At 41.3% G+C, this 14,085-nt stretch overlaps 1 protein-coding gene across 2 annotated transcripts in view; it reads right to left on the bottom strand.

Moving 5' to 3' along the window:
• Nucleotides 1-14,085, bottom strand: part of LARGE1 (LARGE xylosyl- and glucuronyltransferase 1) — a 297,653-nt gene that overhangs the window by 76,564 nt on the left and 207,004 nt on the right. For both annotated transcript variants that reach the window (XM_019544811.1, XM_019544812.1), the window contains exon 6: nucleotides 13,509-13,613. In XM_019544811.1, coding sequence (XP_019400356.1) covers nucleotides 13,509-13,613 — 105 coding nt within the window. The remainder of the gene's footprint in view (nucleotides 1-13,508; nucleotides 13,614-14,085) is intronic.

The raw sequence follows: 14,085 nt of genomic DNA on the forward strand, positions 1-14,085 counted from the left end.
CTGTTCTTTCTCAATCCGCTCCGAGTCCCTAACTCCAGACTCTACGCCGCTAATCCCACCTGTCCGTATCTAATTGCCACCCCGGCCCACCGTGACCTTGGGGCCCGATCCGTCGGTTTTCCCCGACACCATCAAACAAACTGATCTGTTGGATGTTCATACAGACTTTATGGCCAGAGAAAAAATGTGATTAAATGCAGCTACATAGATTCTTAAGAGTAAAAAGTCAATAGGGACAATTATGGTAATCTAATCTGACCTTATACACAAAACAGACCATATAACTTCTTTGAATTAATTCCTGTTTGAACTCCAGCTCATCTTTTAGGGGAAAATGCAACCTTGATTTAAATATTTCCAGTAATGGAAAATCCACCAAGGTCCCTGGAAAGTTTCTTCTTACGGGTAATTCATTCACTGTTAAATGTTATGCTTTCCTTCTAATCTGAATTTGTCTAGTTTAATCTTACATCCATTAGATCTTGTTATGCCTTTGTCTGCTAGATTGAAGTGCCCTCTATTATCAATTTTCTGTTCCTCCTGTAGATATACACATACTGTGATCAAGTCGCCCCTTAATCTTTTCATTGATAAATTAAGCAGATTGAGCTCCTGGAGTATTCTGGTGTAAAGCAAGTTTTCCAATCCTTTAATTGTTCTCACAGTTCTTCTCTGAATACTCTGAATGTAACAACTTCCTTCTTGAATTGTGGACATCAGTCCTGGACACAGCATCTGCACTAGGACCAAATACAGAGCTGGGATAACCTAGTTCAAGCTTCCCTATTTATACATTAGGATTACATTTAGCCTCTTGGGTCAAAGCATTGTACTTGCAAATTCGTGTTCAGCTAGTTATCCACCATGACTCCACCAGTCTTTTTTTTTTTTAATCACTGCTTCCCCAGCAAGAGTCTCCCACCCTGTAAGTATGGCCTTTATTCATTGTTCCTAAATGTATGCATGTATGTTTGGATATACTGATGCTCGTACACTTGGAGTGAATTTCTGGAAGTCTGCATGAGGCCCAGATAACTGGGCTTTAGATGGCTGTCCTCTAGGAAGAACAGAATTTCACCCGTTCAGGAGCAATGCAGACTCTGCAGGGTTATTTTATGCATCAGCTTCCAGACACTGAGTCTGCCCTCTTCTATTTGGGCAGATGGTAAAAAATTTCACTGAAGCACCCTGCTTCCAATGTGACCAGTCACTCACAAGTGTACAGGATGCCAGTGTGGTAGACCTTTCTGGCACTTTCCCCTGATAAGTGGATTTCATATGAGGGGGAAAATATTGGGTCAGATTCCCAGCCAATATAAAATCAGCCTAGCTCCACTGAAGTTGAAAGATGTCCATTTACAACAGGGGAGGTTCCAATCCATTGTGCAGGGTTTCATCAATTTTCCAAGCAGGCAAGAAAGGGAGAAAATTAGCAAAGAATGTTGCTCTTACTTACACTGTCTTTTCTAAAGGCATCGTATTTAATGTAGAATGAAATGCCAATAATTTAACAGATTTTCCATTCTGAGTTAAGTGAGGAGAAAAAAAATGAACATAGAGGTAGGAAATTATCTCAGCTGGCTTCTAGTAGCAGCAGCCCACAATGCTAATTGTAGGGATGGGAATGGTAGCTGGGAACTGGTCACAGCCTTCATTGGCCTGCTGCTCAGTTAGGGCTTTAACAAAGCAAGGAAAGAAAGGAGGAAAGATGTACTGAGTTGGACAAGCACCCTTGTCAATATTTCTTCCTTTTTATTTGGAAGGTGGTGAAGTTCATTTGCTTGGTTTTTGATTTTCAAGAAGCAACCAGACCATATTCTGGCTGATGAATAAAACATTGCTAGAACAATTAAGGGAGGGAGAACAGGGATACAATCTGAAAGTGATGCCTTGAGTGATTGACTGACACCAGAACACTTATGTAGCATGCTACCACACTTGTTTTTTAACTCTACTTTAGTCCATCTCAAGTTAGTTAGAAAAATAATACTTTTGGTTGCTTCTCGGATTGCTCTTTGTTTGGTTGCTTTATAAAAAGTATCTAAATATATATTATGACAAAAAAGATTGTGTTGTCTAATGCAGTGAGTTTCACCATGGAGACTACTTGTGGTCTCTGCCCATTCCCCTATTCTTTAATGTTATAAGAAGAATTGTGGGGTTCAATTCACAGCATTAAACACAGCTATTTTTTGTGAAGAGTAAGTACTGTGGTTTTCTGCTTATAGCTGCTGGTGGTTCCTAGGTGGATGGCTACAAATCAAACTGCTTCCCTTTTTACCACCTTTGCCTGCATAGCTCTGGCATGGGAACAACACCTGTTGGAATGATACCAAAACCTCTTAGAGTGCTCCATCTTCTTCTCTGCAGCTCAGTCCTACGCAAGCAGCATGGAAAGGGAAAGGCTGAGAAGCTGCCGCAAGAACAGTTAAGGTTGGAAAGAGACAGAATAAGGAAAGAGGACAAATTGATTCAGAGGGAAATAAGTACACACTTCTTTCTGATTCCCAGCACCCAGCTCGCACCTGCAACCAGACAAATGGGGGGGAAATCCAATGGGTTCCTTCTCATGATTTTCTTCTGGGTAGTATGCCACACGCTAAGAAATCAAAAAAGGTGAAAGCTCCATCCCAAGCTTAAAACACCCATTGGGATAATCAACTGACTCATCAGTTTCTTCCGCAATAGACACAAAAGGGAAAAAAGGGCTAATATATTCACACATCTTTGACTCCCCAGGTGTCCAGGTGTAGCTGGGACAATGGGGGGTGGAGGGGGTGCTTCAGTACACGACTGAAATGATGCTTGAACTCATGTTTCTGGATCTAGAGTAAGATGCCTTGATCACTTTGCTACCATGTGACACATGCTAGGACATCCTGCAGTGATGGATACGACAGGGAAAATGGACTCTAATCCTGACTTTGACGCTTGCTGTGTGACCGTGGGCAAGCCATGCAAGTGCTCAGGTTCTCCATTTACAAAATGCAGACATGCTTATTTAATCACCCTTGTAAGGTGACAAGCTGGGATAAAAGGTGTTCTATCAGAGATAAGAGATTCCTGTTTTTGTCAAATATGTGCTTGTCTGGGATTCTCCAAGTGTATTACAGTTTTTGTTTTCAATTTAGGCATCAGAGGGCACATCTATATGTCCCCCTACGGCAATGTAGCGACGCGCTACATCACCACATGGCACGCTATGGCTACGTAGTAATCGTGTGGATCTATACATAATCACCGGCTATGTCGCCGTAGCTATAGTGCGCCGCTACAGCAACAAAGCTGGTGAACCTCGGTGTGCGCCGCCCATACGCTGCAGTTCAGGTGGTTACTGCGCCATGTTTTACTACTTCTGCATATCAAGTACTAAAACACAGCGCAGTTACAACCTTACTGTATGGCAACATGGAGACATGCCCAGAATGTATGTAACATTTTTTCAAATTATCCTGAAAAGGTAATTGTCACCACTCTAAAATAAAGAAACAGCATCTGAAGGGGATGGGCAATTGAATAAATCATCAGTTTGCTTGTGTCCACACAAAGTATGAAATAGATGTCTTCATAAAGGTAAAAATACAGTACTCCAAAATGATACCCTACTGTGCAGAGTGGTCTGGAAAGAAACATTTTTTTTTTGTATATCCTTTATTTCACAACGCATATGCATGTATATACTGTCTATGTAAATCTGTCAAACAGAGCTAAAACATTAGGGTTAGAGCTTATTCTCTGCTAAATCAGCAAAAAATAATCTGGACAATTTTGTTAACTTTAATGGAGTTAGTTACTCAGTATTTTCACCAATATAACAGAAATTAGAATCAGGTCCCTCGTGTCTATACTGCAGCATCTTTATCACAGGTTTCTTGGGAGATGAAGCTTGTGAGTGTTCCAAATGAAGGCACATGTCATTCTAAAAAATGCAGTTATAACAAAACTTAATGGAATTAATTACCAAGGAGTAGTGGTATGTGCCTCAGTGAATGCTATGAACAGAGGACCAATTCATTCACAGCAATATCATTATTTCCTGAATACGCCACTCAAGCAGGATGCACCATTTTTAGAAATGAAACACACATTGACCTGCATTTCTGCAATGTCAAGCATTCTGTAAACTGGTTCACAGTACCTCCAGTGCTTTAGAAACTGAGGGAAGGGGGTGAGGGGAGGCAGATGGAAAGGAAACTGTTCTCAAGTTGGGGCCAGCTTTTAGATATTTTGTTTCAAAGTGCAAGTGGTAGAGTACACCAAACAAGGCACATGGAGGCAGTCATTAAAAGACAATTACTGCCTTGGTGTTTCACTGATGACACAGATAGAATCAGCTTTCTTCTCAAGGATGAATGAATCAATGCATTGGTAGAACTCACACTCACAAAATCACTATTATTACACATGATGGAATGAAAACTATGGGTAAAAGAATGTATGATGGAAAAGTGTATTTCAAGGTTTTCCAAGTAAGATAATGGTAAAAAAAAAAAAAAAGCCAGCAAAAAATTATATATATAAAAAAAGAAAGCAAAAATCTGTAACTCTGACACACAATAAAGCTGATTAGATGGGTACAGAGTTATGCTTTGTCTTGACACAAGTGTTCAACCTCATTTTTCCTCTATTTTTTCAAATTGTATATAGAGAATTTGGCAGGTGTCTTCAAGGGCTCCTATGCTGAATCCTACGGAACTGGAATCAGCTCTGCTTATGAACTGGAATTCTACAGAATCCTACTGAACTGGAACTAGCTTTGCAAAATAATAGCCATGAATATAGCACTGGCTTTCAGGGAGGCTGCAGATAAACTGAGTAATATCTCCCAGTATCACTCCCTTTTCTGGCTGTCTAATTTAGAGGTCTGTAACTCACTACTTTACAACTGCTTTAATTCTGGAGAACCGCCCTTGAAAAATTCATTTCTGGCTTCCTTTGCCCATCATCCTGTGCCTCCTTTTCAAAATACACCCTCTTGTAGGTCAGCAGGAAAGCCTGCATTTGTGGTCAGGACCTAGAGATTATAAATTGCAAACTAGTACTGCAAATGGGTTGTTCCTGTTGATTTCTGGATTTTCTAGGACACAATAAATTGGTAATGAGGTATTTGTTTATATTCCAAATCTGTACTGAATTCATCAGTAATATTTACAAGTGCTGAACCTGAATATTGCTGAACAGCAAACGCCCCTCCTGAAATTACTGAGAGTAGCAGATGCTCAGCATCTCTCAGGATTAGGCCCAGATACAAGATAAATCGGGACCCTCTCTGAACACAAACATGCCTTACTGTTGAATCTTTCCTCTGAGGTGAAAGGCATTCATCTAAAGGTACACATATGCCTTTCCCAGGATCAGAACCATAGATGCTCCATTCAGAAGTGATTAATTTCCATTAAAAGTCGTTGCTATCCTTGATAATAAAATGCCTTATCTCAATGATACATGGTACCAATTGTGGGAGGCACAAAATGTTACTTAATATTATTTCTACAAATAGTCTCCCTGAAAGAGGCCTTGTTATTTATAATACCTTCATATATATAATTTTTATGTACGTTTCACACACAAAACACTTACTTCAATGGTCTTTTCTTAAGTCACAAAGTTAAAAAAGGTTCAAGACCACCAGACCACCCATGAAATCTAGTGTAATAATAATCAAGTACGTACACTTATTCCACTAGTCTATATGTGCTATGCATCCCCTTCTGTATCCAATCCACAGACAGTTCCCAGTTTATGAATCTATCTTCCTCTGTCTTAGGCTGTAGAGACTCGTGCTTTCTGTTCTGGAGATTAGTGGATCAATCTCTGTTGGATCCATCAAGATAGTGGCGATCCTATAATGGCAGCTAGTGTGGAATTGCATCATATAATGGCAGCTAGTCTGGAATATACTAGGCCTCAAATGGGCATCCTCCATTCAGAAGCAGTATTCAATCTATTGTATTTGTAAAAGTATTTGTTTTGTGGCCCAGCCCACAGAGGATACTACTATGTTACAGAAACTGACTCTTAAATGCAAGATGTTGAGATTCTTGTTTCTAGCTCACATGGGCAATCCCTGGTGTTGACAGAGATGGTCATTTTTACAGAGATGATACATAAAGAACAATTTTGGTTTGGAAGCATTTGGTTTGAAGTTTCTAGGATATAGGATGAAAATTATACTTTGTGATAGGCTTAATTTCAGTTTTTTTCTAATGAAAATTAATTTTTTTAAATTAAAAGGAAGCTCTTAGAGACTATTTATGTATACAGAAAAGATAAAAAAAAATTAGTCTCAGTTCCGTACTTAGTCTTTCTTTCTTCAGATTAATCTTGCTCCCCCATGTTTTGTGTTTGGCATGGTTTCACATAGTACTCTTATTGTGTACTTTCACATTGACTCTGTTCTTGTTAGAGTTTCATATATCTCACAGAGTTGGGATTACTCGAAGAATGGACTCCAGCACTATGACTGGTAGGAAAGGAATTAAATGCTGTGCTGATACAAGTGGATATGGTTTTGAGAAAGACCAAGCTCTCTCAGACCCTAAAATCAGCACTAAAATTGTTGCACAGCATAATTTAGCATGACCTAATCTAAAACCATCTGAAAGACTTTTGGGCAGATCCTCAGTTGTCGTAAATTGGCTCAGCTCTATTTGAGCCAATGGACCTATGAGAAATTTACACCAGCTGAGAAAATGGCCTGAAGTCATTACAGTGGAGTCCCCAGATACTGCTTTTAAAATCTGTTTTCTACCATGTAGGAAAGTACAATACATGCTGAGACCTTAAGGCAAATACATTACCAAGTCTACAGAATTTACACCTCTTCTCATTTGAAAAGTAAATAAGAGGGATTAGAGAAGCCTTTGCTTCTTTGCTTAAAATTTCTTTGACAACAAAGTTTCTTGAGGACTAGGACTATTACACACACGCAAAAAATAGAGTGACAAGCTTTGGAGACCAATTCTAGAGCAGTCAGTTTAGCATCAGTAGAGGGAAATAATTTTAGGGAAAAAAAGCCTACCAAACTCACAGTAGCTAGGAAATATTTTCAGAGGTACAATTTAATTGGAGACAGCCAGCATGGATTTAAAGGAGAGAAGGTTTGTTTTAACTAACGTGCTGGGGTCTTTTAAATATCACTGCCAGTATAGACATGAGGGACTCTGTGGACATTATATACAGCACTTAGATTTTCACAATGCATTTGATAAGGTACCACACACTGAGTTGTTGGATGAGGCGCAGAAGGAATGTTAAAACTACGGTTAAACTGAAAAGTGTCTCAAACACTGGAAATAAAGAGTGGCTGTAAATTGGAACTTCCTGAGCTCCAACTGAAATTACCATGGGTCCACCCACCTCAGTAGTGGATATTGAATCCTCTCTGGTTTTCTTTAAATATAAATTATGCAGGCTAGATTGTTACCTGGACTATCTTTCTGTGCAAATGAATGCAAGAAAACCCCCAAACCTATGGGGGTTTAGGAAGTGATACATGATACCACAGCTACTCACATACTTAGGGTTCAAAAGTGTGCAGGGAATAAGCAAAGATTGGGCTCCAACACACCCACTTATATAGTAGCCAGACTGGTTGAGCCACAGATAGGTGGAGGTCAAAAGCATACTTTTGGGAACAAGGAGGAAGCAGGGGAATGACTTCAACTCAGAAGTGTGTTTCTGAGCCAAGGCTTCCAAAGGCTTGATTTGGGTAAGTACAGCTCACTCTCGGCACTTTGCTCCAGGCTGTGCATGAAGTCAATCAGTCTAGTTTTCAATGCATTGATAAGAGTTTGCTAGTACTACCAAAATAGGACATACTAACAAATCACTAACAGCCATGAAACAATTATGTGCAGGGATTAACCAGATTTTGCTCTTCTGCTCTGCAACTGTGCAGGGGTAGAAGATGTAAGAAGGTCTGTCGTCTCAGAAAAGAGAGGGAGATGGGGCCAGTGCATAGAGAGGATAAAAGTGTGTTATTAGGAGACAACATGTTAGGGGGTCACACATGTTACTGTCTAATTACTGTTTCTAGTGAAAATGAAGAAGAAAGAACAGAGACAATGGTTCCACATCCAGTTGTGTAGGGACCAAATTAGAGAACCAACCCTCCAAAAAAGGTCTAGAGTAGGTAGAAGTGGGGAGAAGATATAACAGTTTATATTTAGCTTGGACAGGTATCATAGGTACCACAGCTGAGTGCTGATGGGGGATATCTGAAACCTAAAGATACTTGAAGTAGAGCTGTACTATAAAAGTCCTAGAGGCGAGTAAAAAATGACAGTAAATTAAATAGAAGCTTACAGTGTAACATGATGACAAAATTTTCTCACAACACATATGATATGAGGCTGTATATGCTGCAAGACTATAACAGACAAATGAATGGGAGCTGAGGATACAACAAGAGAATATAGATCTCAGGGACCCTGATGCTGTTCAGCGTGATGGTTATCTGCTGATATTACACCTAGTAATTCTGAATATTGGAGGTTTGGTTCTTTACTCACAATTTCATTACTTTGCACTAGATTAAACTTCGTCATCCTCGATCTATACAGAAGTTACACTTATCACATGGTAAGCACACAGAAAGTGCTCTAAAGCCATAACCAAACATGGAACACAGAGTGCTTTAAAATGGCAGATCCCACTCTAAGTTAACCCTGGATGGATGTGGTATTACACTAAAGCGCTTTATGTTAGAACACTTTGTTGAATGTCTGTAGCATGTCCCAACCTGAGTCAAGGTAGGTTGCATTCTGCCAGCATCCCAGGGGCCCTTTCCTGGGAGTCTTGCTAGCCCCAGATAGTGCTTGTGTGCTCCAGCACTGGCTCAGCCCTACCCCGGGGCTGTCACAGAATGGAGACAGAAAAGGCTCCATCTCCTCCTTGTGTGGCTGGGTCGGACTGGGGAAACACAGCCTCCCTGTTTGGGGCTGTGCCACTTTTTGTTGCACAGAGAACTATGAAAGGGTGGTCTGGGGTGTACAGGACCTAGTGTAGCCCCAACCAAGACCCATACCCAAAGTCTGAGGGAGGAGGGAAATCCATGCAGCAGAGAGGGTCTGTTTCCTGGGCTGCAGCCAGGAGCTGTAGCTCATGGCTGCGTTGCTTTTTGCCATACTGGGAGCTCTGGTGGTGATGGTGGTGGTTGGCAGGGGGTGGGAAGAGGGGTGGAAGAGGAAATAGAACCTCTCTGCCACATGGATCTCTCCCCACCCAAAGCTTGCGGGCTTGGGTCTTAGTGGGGGCTGTTCAAGGTCTACATGGCAGAGACACCCCATTCCCCAGCTGCAGCCAAAAGCTACAGCTTGGGGCTGCGCCGCTTTTCGCTATGCCTGGAATTGGGAGTGGGGTGGGGGAAGGGGTGGAAACAGAGCCCGTGTGCCATGTGGTGCGGTTTGGAGTGGGGGGGGCCCATGAAGCAGAGAGGCTCTGTTACCCACCCCTCACTCCACAGCTGCTGGTGCTGACAGTGGTCAGCAGGGGGAAGGGGGTGGGGAGACCTGGAGAGAGGGCTGTGCTAGCTAATCAGGGGTGGACAGTTGCGCAACTGGGCTCAGCATTCTCCTGCAGCATTCTGGGAGGTGTGCGAGAGCACCCCCAACCAGATAGCGTCAGCCACTGCAGGTAGGGACCTAGTCCTCCCACCTCTGCCCCCACCAAATGGCGCATGTGTGTTCTGTTTGGTCTTGACCTAATCTAGATTGTTGTGAGTAAAGTGCTATACTTAGGGCGCTTCTGTCTTGGGTTTTTTTAACATCTGTACTTAGCCCATATGATCACGTGAGAATGTGGAAGTTAGAATTTTAAGTTTGAATGTTAATGTTAATTAGACGGTTGTAAATATGGCATCACTATGCCTTTACAAAAGCAATTAACATAATTCTACTTATATGTAATACTCTATTTATCAGGTCAACAATTTTCATCTTTCTCTTTTACTGTTCTTCAGCAGTGTGCTAGGAACTCACGGCTCCACTTTCCTTCTACCAACCATTTCTCTTTAGCTACTTTCTTCAGATCCTTCCAGGCTGCAGAGACTAAGTTATATTAGCTCTTTTTATTTGCTGATCACATCGAAATAGGCACTGAGTTCGTTCTGTACTACTTCATCAAAGGTGCAGACAGAAGTGACAAATTTTACCCAATCTGGCCACAGGAAGCATTTTATAGCTGTGACTAAACACAAGTACACGGCTGCAAACAGCTGTTTGGGTGAAAAGCTGACTCCTCATTGCATGAGGTATCCAATAAAGATGCTACAAAATTTAGTGTTTTTTGTAATTTATGTCTGCGAGCTCCCTGCCGGTTGCTATTTTCAGAATGGGAGGGGGGGAAGGCAGGGGAGGAAGCTCAGTCTGGGGGGACACAGGGTTCAGTCCCCTCTGGAGGACGGGGTGGGTGTACTGCAGCTCTCGAGGTAGGGGAGGGCTCCAATTCATGCACCTGACCCTTCAGCACTAGCTGATGAGCCCGAAGAATGAACTCCCCTTGCTGCTTTTCTCCCACACCCATTCTGAAAACAGAAAGCATTAGCAGAGATCTCTGGCCATTGCTGTGGGAACCTGGCTACAGGCTCCCAACCTGCAGCTGGATTCCCCCCTGAAACCAACAGTGAACTTCTGTTTGGTCTGGGGTAACACTGCAACCCAGACCACTTTGCAAAAAATGTTCTGAGTTACAGCTGGGAGCTGCATTTCTGTCTGCACCCCAAAAGATTGATTTCTTCATTTTCCTTTAGAAACACTGATGCAAACAATGCATTTATTTTTTTTTAGGGTTTTTGTCAGTAATACATGTTGATTTGTTAATAATCTACCTTTGGTCACCTCTTAGAAGCACTGTCCCACTTACTGACCTCTTGTTCCACGTACTTAAAAAAATTCATTCCATTTATTATAGCCTCCTATGCAATCTTCCTTCGCTCACCATTTTCTGATTTTCTTGCTTTCTTTTTGTGCTTTCAAAACTGCATATAAGCCATAAAGAGTTGCATTTTAATTGATTTGTCAGAGATAACTGAAAAATGGATTTATGACAATAGACTAAAGTCTCTTTTCTTGCATGGTCATTTAGCTATGTATGTACGTACATCTGTCAAGAACTGCTGTACAGGAATGCATGTGAAACACTGTAGTTATTGAATTACTTTAGCTTTAAAGAAAAGATTATTTTGTAATAATTATTTTGTAATAGTACTTTTGTAATGTTGTAATGTTGTTTGTTTGGTACTTTTGTAACGTGTCTGGATCAGTGGATTATGCCACTGTAAAGTCATAAAAAACTTCAAGATTAGATATTTCTAGAGATAACTGAATTACTTTTAATCCCCGAGGTATAGTTCACTGCTGTGGCTATTCTGGCTTTGTGTTGGTGACCTCCTATATGCCTTAAAGCAGCCAAAAGAAAAATAAATATAAAAATGAGGAACAAGGGGGTTTTATTATAAAGAGCCTTTTAGTCAAACAAAAAGTACTGCACTGTGATATGACACTGAAACTGAGATGAAAATGACATTTCTTGTCAGCCTATATGGCAGTTTTGAAGGCTGTCAGACAATCCTATGAAAATGATTTCTGTCTTATACAGTTTTCAATGGATATTGGCCCTAAATTTTCTTTTCAACTTCGGTGAATTCACAATGAAGAAATAAACCTCACATAATACTGTAGTAACATCCTCTCAAATCTTGTATTTTAACCCTGCAAGCTACTAGATCCTGTATAGGTTAGGAGTCTTGATATCATTTCTGCAGAACTGAGCAAAATGCTTCTCCAGAAACTGAACTTCAAAGTTCCACAAACAGCCACGATGCCCAACTCATGGCGCGCAGCATTATGAAGAGCCAGATGACTGAAATATAGCACAGTGCGACTCTATTGAACCCTTTATAGGTGTGATTGCTTTTAATGAAGTCCATTGTTTTCCTGCAAAGCAAAAAATCCTATTATATTGAAGATTTTTTTTGGTGGAGTAGGGAGGGTTATTTAATTTGGCATATCTTTTCTAAATGGAGCCTTCACCATCTGTTCTACTCTTTTATTACAAATACAGAAAGAACTTATCTCACTACCCTAGCACATAAAGCCTAAGATAGAAGTGAGTTAGAGACATGTGTGTTCTTCATGCACCTGGTATGTTTTCACACATTTCAAACACAGATGAGCAGGAAAATTTGTGTTTCCTGATGTAGTAGATTCTTTGATACAGTGCATTTCCACCCTCACAGCAAGATGAAATGAATGACCAGTATTATGATGATTATGGCTCAACTTCTGTCCTCGAGGATTAGATCTTTCTTGCTTTTACATTCTGTGATACCATCTTTCTCTAAATGAGAGAAAATGCATGCTTGCTTCTGTTCTTGATCAACCTACACTTCCTTCTGGTGCATATCATCAAGAATGCTACCTGTGGCGAAGATGGGAAGGACACTTGCGAACCCACTGAAGACCTCTGCCTTTCCCAAAAGTTGGCAAGTAACCTTCCTAAAGAGTGGCTGTAGCACTACCGTGATCCCCAAAGTAACACAAAGGGCAATGAATTAATTTGATAGCTCATTACACAAATAAATAAGTGCAGAGTGCTTCAGAATAAATGTAGAAAGCTTCATCTGGAAAGAAGTAACCACTGACATGAATATAGGTTAGGAGGAGATGTCCTGGCCAGCTTGATGGCTAAAAGGGACCTTGGGGTTATGGTTGATCACAGAATGAACATGAGCTGCCAGTGTGACGCTGTAGTCAACTTTGCTAATAGCATACTGGGATGTATTAGCTGATGCATCGCAAGCAGTGCTAAGGCAGTGATACTTCCTCTCTGCTCGGCATTAGTAAGACCCCAACTGGGGTACTGTGTCCAGTTCTGGGTGCTGCGCTTCAAAAAAGACGTGGAGTATCTTGAAAGGGTCCAGAGAAGGGCCACAGGAATGATTAAGGGCCTGGAGGACAAACCTTATGAGGAAAGACTAAGGGATCTGGGACTGTTCAGCTTGGGGAAGAGAAGACTGGAGGAGGTGGGGGGGCTGGAGACACACACGTCTTGGTGGTTGTCTATAAGTACATAAGGGGTGAATATTGGGAGCTGGGACAAAAAACTGTTCACAACCCCAGGGGAGGACAAGGAGAAACAGCCGCAAAGTGTTAAAGGATGGTTTCAGGTTGGATGCAAGAAAGAACTTCTTTACGGTAAAGGTGACCAGAATCTGAAATAGACTTCCCAAGGTGTGGTCCAACCTTGGAAGTCTTCAAGAAGAGACTGGAAAGCAGGGGGCTTGGACTCAATGATCTTTTGAGCCCCCTTCCAGCCCTTAATTTCTATGATTCCATAAAAGTAACTGCTGCTTCAAAATGTACCACATTGCATTTTCATTGTTTTTAGCAATAAATCTTTGCAGCAGGTAGGAAGGAAGGTATGAACAGCTGTCTCATATATTCCACACCCAAGACAGATTGTCAGCTGACCCCAATGTTAATTTATAGAGACAATTCAGGACCTACCAGTGTTGTAACCCCTCCCAAGAGCTGGCCAGGGACGGTGATTCTTCCAAAGGTTGCCCAGGTACCAGTCACTCTGATTCTCCACCAAGCCAAGAACCTGCTGGCCTGGAAGAAAGCAAAATACAAATAGATCATTAGACAAAAGACAGATAATTAATGGGAAAAAATACAAAATCTGGAGAGGGATGGGCAGTGGAAACAGAGCACAGCAGTTCTGACACTGCCTTCACTTCACATGGTAGGAAGGTAACTAATCACCTAAAAAACACATAGGACCATTATGGCACTACAAACTCATCACGGCTCATTTCCTTCTCTTGTCCCCTGGCTAGTTTGAGTAATTAAACACTGTAGGAATCTTTGTCATGCTGACAAAAATATGTCACCTAGGCAAACTGAATGCCGCCTGATTGTGGAGTACCATTTTCAAGAATTCTTTCAATGAGAGGACAGGATTAGTAACATAATAGTCTGCTTACAGTCTGATGATGGTGATAATATAACTCAATAATGGGCCCAGGATAGCAAGTTATTTTCTTTAGCTAATCCCTGTTTGGTTCCAAGGAGTTTTGGTTCT

This window comes from Crocodylus porosus, unplaced genomic scaffold (assembly GCF_001723895.1).
Source record: "Crocodylus porosus isolate Cpor-Errol unplaced genomic scaffold, CroPor_comp1, whole genome shotgun sequence".
In the NCBI taxonomy this organism is placed as follows: domain Eukaryota; kingdom Metazoa; phylum Chordata; order Crocodylia; family Crocodylidae; genus Crocodylus; species Crocodylus porosus.